Below are 15,421 nucleotides of genomic sequence, written 5' to 3' on the forward strand. Positions count from 1 at the left end.
AAAAAAGCTCACTCTGGCTAAAATCAAGTGAGGTGGGCACATCAGCTAGCTCCCTTACACGTGGGACACGGCACGTGTCCAACAACTCCACACTCTATAACATACATGTCTAGGCTTAAACGCTGCACCTGCCATAGAATTTGTTGAGAGGACTAACTTTGTGTTATTGACACTGTATATAATTACCTTTTTTTCCCCGTTTCACTCTACGGGACTCTTGAATACTCACTGATGCCTTTTTTTCAGGATGTAAGCTCCGTATAAGAAGCGAGGCTGCAAATCTTGCTTGGTGCAATGGCTAATAGATGCTACGTGCAGGCAGAGAACTTAAATATTTAAGCCATGGGTACTCGCTCCAATTTATAAGTAGAGATAGGAGGGAGACCACACACCCGCTTCTCTGCCCTGAATGTCCCTGTGTCTTTTGGAAATGCTTTTAGGAATGATGATGGCATTTAGGTCATGGAGTTGGGACTGTGGGAAGAACTGTTTCCTTCCAATCTCTCGGAATGGTTTGTTTTGTTTTGTTGTGTTTTCAGGGAGGACCTGATTTGATTTTGATTTAGTTGTTGATTTTTACTTTTCCTTTGGGACCTTGTCAAGCTGCAAGGTCAAGCCAGGATGGGCATTAAAGAAACAGAAAACCCGGATTCAAATTTACTTATTACAAAAGCCTGTTGACTTTTCTGATGGTGGAGTCTAAGAAGAATGAGAGACGCTTTCCCGAAACGGGTTGGTGAATACAGCTTCTTTCTCTCATGTCCTCTCCTGCTTCCTCTGTAAGGAAACAGACATTTAACTGAAATGGTGAGGAGAGCAATTCGATCTTTCTAGCATTCCGCACCCCCCCCCAACACGTTCTCCAAATGAATGCTCATCACCCCAATGTGTGTACGTACCTCAGATAAACAAACCAACATGGATAAAATTAAGTCACCCCATGGGGTTACTTTCATTTTCTGCAGGTTAAAGGGGACACCTTCTCCTCTCTGAAACCTCTGCCTTTAAGCAGTGGTTGGATTTCATCAACAACTACGGAATGTTTAAATATTGCATGGGAACAAATCACTCTTCAAGATTCTTTGCAATATCACCAATCACATAGAGGAGCTTTTTCACCTCTCACAATAGACCAATGTCCAAGGTCATGATTTCAGAGGAGACCACTCCCAACCTTATATAAAGAATGGGGGAGATCCCATGTAATACATGGGAGAGCCATGTATATGATACTGTTTAAGCTTCTATCCACTGAAATAGAAAAGGTGGGTTTTTGAGAAAGATGGTAACATACAAAATAATTTTGCGATCAACGTATTTTTAAACTCATTTTTAGGGGCACCTGGGTGGCTCAGCCCGTTAAGCCTCAGGTCATGAGCTCAGGGGTGGTGAGTTCGAGCCCTACACGGGGCTCTGCATTGACAGCAAGGAGCCTGCTTCAGACTCTCTGTCTCCCTCTCTCTCTGCCCCTCCCCTGCTCTCTCTCTCTCTCTCTGTCAAAATAAAGAAATAAACATATAAAAATGAATAAATAAACTCATTTTTAGAGGAGGAACTTGTAGTCAAGAGACCCATCTCCCAAACCTGGCTAAGAGCTAACTCCACCCACTCACCTTCGGTGGGGTCCTTAGATTTCTGCCTGATGCCTGAACTTGACAAGCAGTCGCCTGTTCATTGAATTATTTTCCAAATCAGGAAGCCAAGTTTAAAAACTCTGGAACCCGGTCCTATTTAACCACTGACTTCATCCCCGGGTTCTGAATCCATCCACGCACCGGGGCATTTTTCTTAACAAACAAATTAGCGGGGAGGGGGGAAACGTAAGGTCTTGAAACATTTTATTTTGTGGATTCTTCACAGAGCAAGAAAACAACGTTAGAGATAAAATAAAATGCCAGTTAAATTCGGCTACTACCAACAACCAAAACCTTAAACACAGAATTCAAAGCAAGCTGCTGAAAGATCGTAAAATAATCTTGGGTGCAATAATTTGTTAACGTCTGTAACACATCAAGGCGGGTCATCTATGCAGGTTTTCAACCGTAAAGCTGCGAGAAGGCCTGCCCAGAGCGCTTTTCAAGGACCCCTGACGCAAAGGGGCAGCCCAGAAAGCGCCATCGCCGCCGCCGCCACCGCAGCGGGGACCCGCCGAGCCGCCGCCGGTTGGGGGGTCAGATCCTTCTCCGCGTCTTGAAATGAGAACGTTAATTAGCGATCGTGCTCTCGGACAAGACGGCGGGCGACTGCGAAGGGCCTGGCTACCTATTTTAGACCTATTTAGAGACCGCCGCCTGCGTCAAACGTGCTTGGGTTTTGTTTTCAAGCAAGTGCAAAGGTTGGTTACGCTACCTTTGGGGAAGGGGAAACAAACTGGTGAATCTCAAGTTCTAACCGGCCTTTTAAAGAAGATCCCAGGATTTAAGAGCGAGTAATCTCCGCAACAAAACCCCGGGTTACGCGATTCTCAAAACTCGCACTCTAACAGTCAGGGTACAAAAGCGGACCGACTGCCCAGCCCAGCACCCCCAAACGACCCTGGCGTTATCATCGCCGCCTCCTGCCGCACCGCGAGGCCAACCGTCCGGCCGCCGCCGAGGGTCAGTCCTTCTGCTAAGCCCGGGACCGTCTGCGCGGACTAATTGGTTATTCTCGGCTTCCTGAGGTCGGGCAGCCTTCTCTGACAGGCCTTGGCTGGTGGGAACCAGGGTGCCTGTGGCCTCTGGTTGGGGAGAAGGAAAAGAACTCTTTCCCTGCCCTCGGAGAGCGGCCACTCGGTCCCCTGACTTGGCAGGTGTCGCCTCTTTGAGCCTTGGCGCTGGGACCGGCCTCCTGACTCACCCAGAGCAAGCCGCGCTGTGCCTGAAAATCCGCGCCACCCCCCACATAGCGCACGACTCCCGGATCGGGGGAGACCGACGCTGGGCAAGAGTGGGGTTGGGGGCGCGCCCCTGCTGCCCAAAGAAGCCGGAATCCACTCAGAACCCCAAACGGCCCCGACGCTCCGTCGAACACCCGCTCGCGTCACTTTCATTTCCCCAGGGTGGGGGCGGGGAAGGGGGCGCCCCACAGTCCCTTCCTCTGGGCGAGAAGGTTGGAAGTGTCCTCCGTGCCCCGCCCGGCTGTCCCCGGGTGCGGGGCGCGGGGGCGCGGAGAAGCGGGGCGGCAGGACGCCGGGCCGAGGTAGCGCCCCGGGCCCGGGCGGGCCCTCACTTGGAAAACTGTGCCTGCACGGCGGCCAGGCCCAGGCCGGCGGGGACGAGGTGCGGGAACTTGCAGACCGCGCAGGTGCAGAGGCCCGGGCCGGCCGCGCCGCCGCCCGCGCCGCCGCCGGGGAGCGCGAACTGGCCGCACGGCGGCTCGTCCAGCGCCAGCGACAGGTACTTGGCCGGGCGCAGCGCGTCGGGAGGCCCCACGGCGCCGGGCGCCAGCAGCACCGAGCCGGGAGCGGCGGCCAGCAGGGGCAGGCCGGCCAGCAGCAGGCGCGGCGCCGCGGGCCCGGCGCCCTCGCCCAGCGCGCGGCGCAGCTCCTGCAGCGAGCTACCCAGCAGCAGGATATAGTTGCGGGCGAGCAGCAGCGTGGCGATCTTGGAAAGCTTGCGGCCAGGCGCGCCCTGGCAGTGCGCCGCCGAGTAGGGCAGGATGACCTCGCGCAGCGCGTCCATGGCCAGGTTCAGGTCCTGCATGCGCTTCCGCTCGCGGCTGTTGATCTTGCGCCGCAGCTGCTGTTGCTGCTCCTCTTTGGCGTCCGCCCGGGAGCCGCCGCCCGCGTGCACGCCGGGCCCCGCTCCGCTACCCAGCTGCTCGGCCGGCGCCTCCGGCTTCTCGCGCGCCGCCTTGGGGAGGACGGGGGCCGTCGTGGAGGAGGAGGACGTGGAAGAGGAGGAGAAGGAGGAGGAGGAGGAAGGCGGCTGCCGGTAGCCCACCAGCTCGTACAGGGAGGCCCCGAGCTGCACGTCTCCGGGCCGCTGTGGTCGCAGCATGGTCGCGGGGGCCGCGTTCACGCGCGCCTGGGAAAGCGCATAGTACATCTGGGGGGCGGTGGGGGCGGCCGAGGGCGCCCTTCAGTAACGCCCCGGGGTGGGCCCTGCGGCAGGCCGCCCCTCCCCGCGGGCCTGCGCGCGGGGAGTCGATGGCGGGGCAGCGGGCCGCTTCCGACCCCTTTAAACCGGCTTGGGAACCTGCGGGGCCGCGGGTCGCTGGGCGCAGCCAATGGGGGCGCGAGGCCGGGTCCAGGCGCGCGCTCATTGGCCGCCGCGCCTCGGGCCGGCGCGGAGGTGCCGCGAGCCCGGCCCTGGAAGGTTATTGCGAGCGCCAGTGAGGGAGTCAGGCCGGGACCCCAGAGCGGCGGGAAGGGACCGCGCCTTTCCGGGTGAAATGCGGTGGCGCCCGGAGAACGGGTTGCACTGGTGAGGCCGAAAGTCGTGTGCCTACCCCCTCCTCCTCCCTGCCTCTACTTTATTGTATACACGTGCATATTCGTTTTATTTAATTGCAGTCCTGTATAGACACAACGCTACCTTAACCATGGTAACGTACACGTAGTGTTGAGTCCGGTCCCATTGTCGGGCACCCAGGCACAGAGCTCTTCATCTTGCAAAACTTGAACTCGGTGCTCCTTAGGCAGCGAGTCCCTACCCACCAGTCTGCAACCTTGGCAACCACCCTCCTTCTGTCTGGGCATTTGAGCACTCTAGGTACCTCATTTAAGTGCAATCCTGAAGTATTTGTCTTTTAGTGACTGGCTTGTTTTATTTAGTACAATGCCCTCAAGGTTCACCCATGTTGCAGCACGTGTTCGAATTTGCTTCCCTTTTAAAGGCTAAGTGATGGTCCTGTGTGTGTGTGTGTGTGTGTGTGTGTGTGTGTGTGTGTGCGTGTGTGTGTGTACGTACCATACTTTGTTTACCCATTTCTCCATGGAGGGACGGATGCGTTGCTCCCACCTTTTGGCTTTTGTGAATAATGCTGCGGTGAACATGGGTGGAACGTGTTTTTGTGGTTTTTGTGGGTTTTGTTTGTTTTTGTTTTGTTCTTTGTTTTAAATGAGTGATTTCCTGCCAGGTCTTGAGGACTAAATTTCTGGGCTCAAGGACTAGAAGAATCAGAATGGCTGCAACTGGGCACTCTGTTTCCCCGTCCTCAGATGGACAGATCTTTAGGGGCCTTAGGAGCTTTGGGGGTCATCTTTCTTTCCTCCCCAAAAGGGACATGTATTCATCCTATCCGTGACTCCGCTCTCTAAGCCTCACTCTTGTTTAAGCAAAAACTCACACAGAAATCAGCCTCTTATCAGAAACAAACAAACATCCACCCACACACTCGTATCTGTTGAGGGTGGGACTGTATCTTCCTCTTCCCCGAGTAGCACTACTTGGTGGCTATGGATATGACTGCAGCCTTTGGTCATAGCCTGGGGAAGAGGGCCTTGGTATCTAAACCTCTGTCATCTGCTTAGCCCCTGTAGCCATGAAAATCTAAAATAAAACCAAGGTAGCATGGCTTCCAGCATCTAGTAGTTCTAGGTGGCTAGAAGCCATCTATAGGACAGCACAGGCAGAAAACATGACCTCCATCACAGGAAGTCCTGATGGACGATGCAATGTCCAGGGACCAGAAAGAAAATGGGCTCGTCCACCTTGATCCTCTTTGGGGTGAGAAGAGGGACGTCTATCACCATGGGGACTATTTGCCTGGGCTTGCTGATTTCAGGGCTGTTCCCATTTTCTTCCACCAACATTTGCTCCATAGGCTCACCCTGATTTCTGCTTCCGACCCCCCAGCTCCTGCTCTGCCTGTGATATCGTGTCCATGGATCGGTTCAATCCCAATATGACTTTCTTCTTGAAGCCTTGATGATTTCTCATGTTTTCCCCCCTCTCATCATGTTTTGACGAACCATCGATAGCACTTCCCTTGACCTAGGTTGTTAGGTGGAGATCATCTCTGCATTTGGGTGTGATTGTTTGGGGGGTGGGGACCGCATATTCTCTTCCGTATCCATCCAAAGTCCAGCCCAGTGCTTTGCAACTACCGTGTGTCCAGGGGGGTGTCTAGGGATTGGTCTGAAATCTCTCCAGCTCACAGGCTGTCCCTTGAGATGTTCAGACTCCCAGCATGCTTTGATCCAAGAGTTTTTTGTGGGTTTCACAGTGAGGGAAGGAACCCTGACCCTCAGGAGGCCTTGACTTGACAAAATGTTGCAGAGGTCGCTTGGGAAGAGAGACGGGGGCCTGGGCAGGAAGGAGAGAGACCAAACAAGTCACCTCACAATTTCCAGGCAGGTTAGTTTAGCAGCTCACTAATCATTTGAAAATCATTCTGCTTTTCGAAGCATTTTTACAGACACCTGATGATTCTCGCAGGAGCCCTGTGAGCTGGGCATTTTTAAAAAAAAATCCCTGCTATAGGGGCGCCTTGGTGGCTCAGTCGGTTGAGCGACCAACTTTGGCTCAGGTCGTGATCTCATAGTTTGTGAGTTCGAGCCCCGTGTCGGGCTCTGTGCTGACAGCTCAGAGCCCGGAGCCTGCTTCGGATTCTGTGTCTCCCTCTCTCTCCAACCGCCCCCCCCCCCCCTCATGCTCTGTCTCTCTCTGTCTCAGAAATAAATAAACGTTAAAAAAAATTTTTTTTTTTAAATCCCCGCTGTAGATGGTGTAACCGAGGCTCCCGGGGGGTAGTGGGTGTGTGGGGTTGACAGCGTGCCTTCAGACAAGAGAGGCAGAGCTGCACCATTAGTGGCTGGCTTCTAGAATTCCCTCCAGCTGGATCAGGCTTCCAGCAAGCCAAGAGGAGGCCATGATGGGGAGGGTTGGCGACTGGGGTAAAGGATGGAGGGCCAAGCCTGGGCCAAGCCAGTATTGACGAGTTGATGGATTCCAGCCAAGCCTCAGAAGAGAGGGCTCGCGGGATCATGAGCCCTGACCAGCCCCCTCTGGCAGCGCTCATCTTCACCCTGAGGACTCCCTCTTTCCTGCAGCTGAGGTACCATCCTGGCACGTTCGTCCTCCGTCCACATGCTAGGCAGGGGCTCTCGGGCTTTCCCCTGCCAGCAGGAAGAGGAAGTGAATGAGAAAGGGAGATCTAAAGCCTGGGACAGAGTGGCCCATACAGCACCCTATACATTTCCCTTCCAGAGGCAGGGGCACCCCGGGAATCAAAGAGCTGGAAACACGTATGCCGCCCTCCCCCGCAGAGGCCCTCTGTTTACTGGGGGTGTCCCTGGGGGCTTCCTTGAGCTCTTGACCTCACCGCCTTGCTGTCTTGGGAAGGAGAAGTCCCGTTCCCTGGCCAAGGACACCGTCAGTCGGACATGCTGGTCAGTGAAGTGCTCTCTAGAGAGCCCGACAAGAAAGCTCTGGGTGGCCGTGCGGGCCCAGCATGGGCACAGGATTTGGCGCTTGTTGAAACTGGTGACTTGGATGGCCCCTTCTGCTGGACCGGAGCTCCAGTGGCATGCAAAGTGTGACAGCTGGCAAGGGCCAGCGAGTCATTATAGCTCCTGGCAGGGGCCCCGAGGGCCGTCTCGAGGGGAGGCAGCTGCTGTGGCCTCCCACATTCAGGACATACTTGGGGAACAACTTGCATCCACCATAACAACCACTCTTGTCCTTGCCTAAAGGGGCCTTGTGTGTGTTTGTGTCGGTGACTCCTTTCGCCCCCAGGGAGGTGTGTGTGTCGGGCTTCCTTTTCCTTGCACAGAAACCTAAAAGGTCTCCCGCCCGTCCTCTAAGCCCGCTGGCCACCCCCGCTCTGGATCAAGAAGCTCGAGCCTTTGGCATGGCAGACAGTGGGGACCCGAAGCCTCGGGGAGTGTGTGTGAAGGGAAACGTGTGTTTGGGATATAGCACCATCCACCTCCTCCGTAAACACAGACCGTGCCTCTGCGAGGCCTGCCCCCCACTCAGAGCCCCCTGTCGTCCCCGGGGAGACCGTCCTCTCGGAGAAGGTCAGCTGAGCGCAAAAGGTTTGTCTTTGCTGCAATGTGCCGTTTACACTGGCTGGAGCTTGGGCCTGCGATCCAACCAGAGGGCTCGCTTCTTAAAGTGCTACCGTCTTCAAAGACGGGCAAAATTCTTCGGAAAGTTGAGGTTTCAAGCGAGTTGTTGAAATGCACACGGTCACGATGAGACCGCTGAAGGCACCGTGTAGCGGGTTTCATCCCAACACAACTGTGCCCGGAACGTGGAAGACAGGGCCTTGGGGGGGGGGTTGCTGCGGGGAGAGGGGCCCTCAGCTCCTTTCTGGGTGGAAGAGAGTAGTGGTAGAGAACACGGGCGGGAGCAGGGTGGATCACCCTCCGGTAAGTGTTCTTGGATGGAGTAGCGCTCCTGAGAGACATTTCGTTCCCACTCACCTGCAGACCATCTTGGCAGAATTTGTGTTACACTGAGACACGCTTCAGGTCAAATAAAGATTCCTGCCGGGAAAGAAAATTGGAAAAGATAGGAATTGTGTTCATTTTCCAAAGGGAGCGCCGGTTGATCGAGTGGTTACGAGCTAACAAGATGCTCACAGTGACCTACCGTGTCATTGTCACGGTTATCCTCCCTTCTGGCGTGGAAGCACGTAGGCGGTAGGACAGTGTTCTCTGTTCTGGTTAAAATGCCACCTATGATCACTGGGTAGTGTGTGTGTGTTTCACAAATATTATAGGAACATCTATGTTATTTTATTTAAAAGTTTTGTTAACATTAATGCATTTTTGGGAGAGGGAGAGGGACAGAGAGAGAGGCACACACACACAGAATCGGAAGCAGGCTCCAGGCTCCGAGGTGACAGCACGGAGCCCGATGCGGGGCTCGAACCCACGAACCGCGAGATCATGACCTGAGCCAAAGTCGGACACTTAACTGACTGAGCCACCCAGGCGCCCCAGTGTTTATTTTTGAGAGAGAGAGAGAGAGAGAGAGAGAGAGAGAGAGTGCAAGCTGGGGAGGGGCAGAGAGAGAGGGAGACAGGATCCAAAGCAGGCTTCCTGCTGACGGCGGAGAGCCTGATGCGGAGCTCAAACCCACGAACCACGAGATCATGACCCGAGCCGAAGTCGGACACTCAACCGACTAAGCCATCGAGACCCCCCAAGCTTATTTATTTTTAATAAATGTCATTTGAAGGCCCGATTTTAATAAACTTTACTACTTAAGATTATTTCTAAGTCTAAACTTGTGACTTTTCTTTTTGTATGTGGAAAAACGTTGAAAGAAAGGGGAAACAATTAGACGGCATCTGAGTATTTTTCAGACTCCTTTTTAGTAATAAAGGATTGGTTTGGCTGTTGGTGACAGAGCTCAAGCAGATGGACATATGGGATTTGGGGGTTTTATTGATTTTGTATTTTTTTCAAACTCAGGGTGACCTAACAGAAATAGAAATCCTCATTGCTTTGGGCAGACCAAAAATATTCTCTGAGTCTCCCCAAAGTCAGGAGCTGAAGCCAAATGTTCCAAAGGCTTCCATTGATACAATGAAAAGAGACAATTTGCTTGGAAGGCTGTGGCTAATTTATAACACAATGTCCAATGTCATGGTTAGTTTTGTTGCAAAAATTTGGCAGTTTAACCTAGAGTCTCAGGCAGCCTGAAAAGATGCGAGCGATTCTGGCTGCAGCATCTCTCGCTTGCTAGATGTTCCAAATGGTTCAAACAAGCCCTTTCATAGAGACGTGGGGCCAAGTGTGCTCAAAGGAATGAGGAAAACAAAGGTGGCTCTGAAGTCATTTCCCCGCACTGGGTCCAGCCATCCGGTTTCACTCTTTCCCCATTGAACGGGCAGGAAGAGTGGGGATAAAGAGAACAAATAGACCGATGTGTTTGGGGAGAGAATGGGGAGAGGCCGGGGCGCTGAGCTGCTAAACTTCCATTCTAGGGTTTCAGAAAGGAGTGAATGATGAATTATAGAAACCTGAAAGGTAATAAAATATGGGTCACTGAAGCGCTGAGGCCAAGTTCCTAAAACACCTGCAGAGACAGAAGGTTCTGGAAGTCAGTGTGGCCCTGCCGTCGTCCGGGCAGGCACCCTGCCTGAGGCACAGAAGGGGACTGTTCAGAAGCTCACCTGTTGTTTTCCCGTTGGCTCGCAGTCCTTCCCCGGCTGTAAGAGCCGGCGGCTGGATCTGACTCCAGATGAGACCACCGGGGGAAGAGAAAGATCTCTTTCTCTTAAGGAGACCGGAGCTGGGAGGCCACCGCCTTCCTCTCCAGAAGGCGCTCTGTCTGACCTGGAAATATTAACTATCCACGTTACACAGGCACATCTCTGCTATAATATTCTGAGGCTTTTCTGCTCAAACTCTCAGCCCCTTTATGTCTTACAAAGAAGAGTCCTGAGCCTGAGGTTGGGGATGAGAGCCAGCTGCCTTAGCTGTACTCCTCTGAGCCTCAGCTTCCTCGTCTGTAAAATGGAAAGAATAGTATTGATCTCCCAGAGTGGCTAGAAAGGTTAGAAGGAAATAGAAGTCACGGGCCTTGTCCAGAGCGAGGCACATAGTAGCTGCTTAGTAAAACGGCCACAGTAGCTGGTATTGACTGAGCACTGGCCATGTGCCAGGTACCCCCCAAAGACACTTCTTTTGTGCTTTTCATTCAGACTCAGGTGGCGTCCCGGTTTTGTGTCCTTTACGTACATGTTTCCTCCGCATCGGGGATCTGGGGGGGTTCTAGCCCCTTCGGCCCCCGTGCTTGCTGAAACCGTGGATGTTCTGCTCGTGTGGCTCCGTTTCAGAGACACCGTCCTGGACCCACCGAACCAAAACGCAGCAACATCTTGCCGAAGGAATTACAGAAGTGTGACTTTAGTCTCATCCCAGACAGCATCCGAGAGAGCTGTAGCAGGCACTTAGAGGCCAGGCTACCTGGCTTTGGCTTGTGTGAGAAATTTGGACACAGAGACATATAAAGATGAAGGGAAAGATCCTGGTGATGCTTCTACAGGCCAAAGAACACCGGACGTTGCCAGCAAATCACCAGACGCTGGGGAGAAGGATGGGACAGACTTGGAAGGAACGAGCCCTGCTGACACCTTAATCTTGGACTTCTGGCCTCCAGAACCGTGAGACAGCACATTTCTGTTCCTTAAGCCCTGCCTCGTGTGGGACTTTGTTCCAGCACCAGAACTGACTGCCTAAGCTCTAAGGTGACCCCTCCTCTGGGGCAGTGGGTGGCCGGAGGCCAGGCTCTATAGTCAGACTGGGGCGGGGGCGGGGGGGGGGGTCTCCCACTCAGCCTCCCCCTTACAAGCTTGTGAACTTGCGCAGGCTCCTTGACCTCCCCGTGCAAGGTTAACTCACTTGCAAAATGAAACTCATGATTATACTTCTGTTTACAGGCACTCTTTAAAGCAAAGATTAGATGGTTGCCTGCCTCACAGTAGTATGGAGCTGTTCTCCGTAGCTTGTTGGGTGGTTTCCAGAGATAATGGGGTCTCGAGGCAGGACTCTGCTCTGGATGAAATTACCTCGGGGTCTTGTTAAACTACAGATTCTGGTTCAGTGGGTGTGGGTGGAAAGTGAGATTCTGTGTTTCTGTCTTTTTATTATTATTATTATTATTATTTTTATCTTTTTTTAACATTTATTTTTGAGAGCGAGAGAGAGAAAGCAAGGTGGGGAGGGGCAGAGAGAGGGAGACAGAGAATCCCAAGCCGGCTCTGCACTCACAGCAGGGGGCTCGATTCAGGGCTCGAACTCAGGAACCATGAGATCATGACCTGAGCCGAAATCAAGAGTTGGATGCTTAACCGATGGAGCCACCCAGGAGCCCCTGAGATTCCGTGTTTCTAGTAAGCTCGCAGATGAGGCTGATGCCCGTTGGAAGACCGTATTTTGAGTAGCGTGTAGCAAGGACCAGGGTGAGTCACCTGGTCCCAACTAAGAAAATAAGACTATGTGAGAATAGCATTTTTAAAAGGAGCTCTCTTTCCTCATCACTTGGGCACATGGACGTTTGGTGAGGTCTCCACCATGTTTAAAGCAAGAGCAAAGTTGGCTATGGAGAAGAGGTTGGGGAATTGAGCAGGGGTGGCTGCCCTACAGCGAGGAGGTGAGGTGGACAGATACAGATGGATGGACCTGACACCTGGGATTTGTCCTGCCCAGGAGGGAGGTGGTAGATAGATGAGATGTGGGAGGGGCAGGGTAGACAGGAGGCGGGTCAGAACATGGGCCAGGCCCTCCTTCTGTGGGGCCCTCTGCCCTTCACTCTGCCTGGAAGCCTCAGCCCCCGTCCTCTCATTGGACTCTTGGAGCAGATATGAACCTTCTCAGACCACCCATCCTAGTGGCAACCCCTCCCAATGGCCACTGTCACTCCCGCCTGCTTGATTTTCTTCCTGGCACTCGCCAGCAGCTAAAATGGCCTCGTCCTGTGCTCGCTTTGGCAGGCATGCATGCTAAAAGTGGGACAACACAGAGAAGATTTTCATGGCCCCTGCGCAATAATGACCTGTGAATTCGTGAAGCTTCCATTAGAAAAACGACAAATAAGATAAAAAATAAAACGACCTCGTCACTTACTTGTCTACTTATTTAATGCATGTCTGTTTTCTTCTACTCCGGAGGGCAGACTCTATGGGAGCAGCATTCGCCTCTGTATCCTGGTGCCTTGAACGGGGGGGTAGGCCCCTCCTTGGTCCTCAGTGAATATGTGAATGAATCAGTACACAGGCCCCTTCTAGACAGACTGACCAAGTTCGCTGAATGTCTGTGCAGAGCCCTGGGCCAGGTCCTTTAGAAAGTGTGGGCTCCCTGCCTTCCGGTGATTTATAATCCACCTGAGGATATGAGGTACCCATGTGGACACCTGACGAGCAGCGTCAGATGGCAAGGTTTGGCTGAGCAAGGAGGCCTGCCTCTGGGGGCCGGTGGAGGTCATCAGAGCTGCCCTAGACCAGAGTACCTGGGGTCTTGTTCAAGTGCAGAGCTTGGGTCAGGGAACCGGGGTGGAGCCCGGTTGCTTCTTTGGGACGCTGGGGGGAGCTTCGTTATGACCTAGTGCTCAGTCCATGCTGACGCTGCTGGTCTTAGGACCCTGGAGCAAGGGTTGCTCGAAGCTGAGGCTTGGAGAAAGGTCTGGCCAACAGAAGGCAGGGCGGCATTAGGGGTTGAGAAGGGGCAGAACTGCCAGGGTAGGAGGGACTGGGAATGCGCTCTGATGGCTGGAATGGTGAATGGGAACAGGATGGAAAGACAAACCAGGAGCAGGGGGTGTGGGAAGGGCAGTAAGGGAAAGTCCCCCAGCCACCGTCACCACAGCATACACCCCTCTCTGCAATTTTTAGGAGGCGTTCCTAGAAGAATTGAGACACGGTCCCCGCCTTCCTCTGCTCTGTCAACGTTAGAACATGTTTTCAGAAATGTTGCAAGCCGGGATTGCCCAACAGGGTCTTGGGGGAGAGGCAGAGCAGGCTCTATGCCAGACGTTGCCGAAGGAAGAGTTTGCGGGCAGATGTTGTGCCTCGGCGGCTGCATGGCCAGCCCTGACCACCTGGGATGGGCGTGTTGGCTTCCGAGGGATACCCTTGCGCTTAGTTTTTGCAAACCGCGTTCACATCTGTTACCTCATTTTAGCCTTGCTGTACCCCTATTGAAGTTGGGAGGGCCGCTGCCCATTTCGCAGTTTTGGAAACCGAGGCTCAGAGAGAGAGGGAGTCAGGGCCAGCCCACTATCACTGGATGCAGAGCCCGAACTAAGGGGAGGATTGCTCCCTGTTTCTTTCCCTTGCCTCCATGCTCACAGATGTGAATATGTGCACAAGACCCGCAGCCTTCCACCAGAGACAGCCCTCCCCAGAAGTTGTGGACTGACGGTCTCTTGGTCAGCACAGCTCTCTTGCTGTGACGGGATCCACTCTTGCCAAATGGCTGCTGGAATGCCAGAGTATTCTAGAATTTCCTGAGGGTGGGTTTGGCCTCCATCAGCTCCCCCGCCCTTCCCCCTTGGGAGAGAAAGGGGTGCAGCTGCAGAAACTGGCAGGACTTCCCACATTGCCTGGAGACTAAGGTCAGGGCCAATTTTATGCTCCTTCGTCCCCTATTATGACCTTTATTTCCCTGGCACACGGCAGCTGCTTGTGCCCAACGGAGGCGATGGGAAGTATTATATTGTTCGTAGCACTCCAGAGGAGTAGTAATACCATGCCCACTGACTTGATTCTTCCCGATTCTAACCGCGGGTCCATTGAAAGTGGTACAGGGCATTTGGGGCAAGTTTTCACTTGCTGTGATAGAGCGGGGACTTGCCTGCATTTCTAGATCCTTGCATGCTCATCAGTACAGCAGGGCCGATGGCTTTTTACCAAAAGAATTGAGGCAGCTCTCACACTTCACATCTGAAAGCCTGCTGTGCTGAGAATACAGGGGATTGGAAAGGAGCACTGTGGGTACCAGCCTGGATCAAAACCGTGCCTCTGGCGGGGACAGTGGCTTCCAGTTTGCTCCCTGCACTGAGGGCGGCTGGAGCAAGTGGGCCGCTCCCACTGGCTGCTTCCCCACGCCTCCGTTGTATGCTTGCTCTGAGCGGGTGTAAAACAGAATTGAGGCAGAGGGCCTTGCTCGCTGCTGCTGGGATGTCCCCCCGAGGATGGCGTCTGGGGCACCCCTCTTCTCTGCCACCTTTCCCCTTTACAGAATTCCAAGGCTGCCTCAGTAGTGTGGCTTCAGGGTATGTTCACGGGCCTCTGAAGGTTCACACCATACACACCAGCGGCAAACAGCCCAGACCCCATCAGCCACTTCTCTTTGCAGACATCCGCTAGCAACTTTAATTGTTGGTCTCTTCCTACCCTTTTCCTCTCCAGCTCCTCTCCCCACGATTACACCCAGCCCCAGCCCAGGCCCTGAACTTGCCTCCCAGAGCATCCCTCTGCCTTCCAGCTGACAGAACTCACCCTCTTCAGAAGATTTCTCTCTCCTCTGCGAGTGCCCTTGAACCCATCACCGTATGTCTCCGAGTCAGATGCAGGGCATGGGGCATCCGGGGTTGGGTCTCAAGCCGTGTGGCCTCAAAACCCAGCCTCTTCTAAAATCAAGGCAAGAGGACTGTCTACAAATAGGTTCTGGGCCCTGACCAAGTGCCCTGGGTAGGATTCTGTGTGCCCCGTGCACCGTATTGCTCCCCTGGTCTTGAACTCCCCTGTTCCTTCTGCTGAGATGCTGTGTGGACATTGGAAACATCACACTGAGGCTACATCATAGTTGCACATCTGTGACAGCCTCTGCCCTAAGGAGGAGATGCTATCTGTAGGGGAATTAATTGGTCATCAAATCTTAATCTTTCCAGTTCCCTGTGGTCATGGTCTGAGCCAGAACCGCCTCTGAATGCTCAGAATCAGGCAGCTTGCTCTGGGCCCAGGCTTTAAGGGCCCCCCTCCAGTTGTGCTCTGGCTGTATCTCTCTCCGTGGGGAGGGGAGTGCCTGGGGCCAAGGGGC

At 53.8% G+C, this 15,421-nt stretch overlaps 1 protein-coding gene and 1 non-coding gene across 2 annotated transcripts; one reads left to right on the plus strand and one right to left on the minus strand.

Moving 5' to 3' along the window:
* Positions 1-1,821: 1,821 nt before the first annotated feature.
* On the minus strand, positions 1,822-4,154 carry OLIG1 (oligodendrocyte transcription factor 1). Its single transcript, XM_045501516.1, has one exon. The coding sequence runs from the start codon at positions 4,026-4,028 to the stop codon at positions 3,207-3,209; it is 822 nt and encodes a 273-aa protein (XP_045357472.1). The 5' UTR covers positions 4,029-4,154; the 3' UTR covers positions 1,822-3,206.
* An 8,205-nt stretch (positions 4,155-12,359) lies between these two features.
* Positions 12,360-12,467, plus strand: LOC123576265. The gene has a single exon (XR_006701281.1). It is a non-coding gene; the product is annotated as a U6 spliceosomal RNA (small nuclear RNA).
* The last annotated feature ends 2,954 nt before the right edge of the window (positions 12,468-15,421 follow it).

The sequence above is a fragment of the Leopardus geoffroyi genome, chromosome C2 (assembly GCF_018350155.1).
Source record: "Leopardus geoffroyi isolate Oge1 chromosome C2, O.geoffroyi_Oge1_pat1.0, whole genome shotgun sequence".
Classification (NCBI taxonomy): Eukaryota; Metazoa; Chordata; class Mammalia; order Carnivora; family Felidae; genus Leopardus; species Leopardus geoffroyi.

Coding starts and splice junctions, on each gene's coding strand:
- OLIG1 (XM_045501516.1), bottom strand. CDS start 4,028: ATGTACTATGCGCTTTCCCAGGCGCGCGTGAACGCGGCCCCCGCGACC.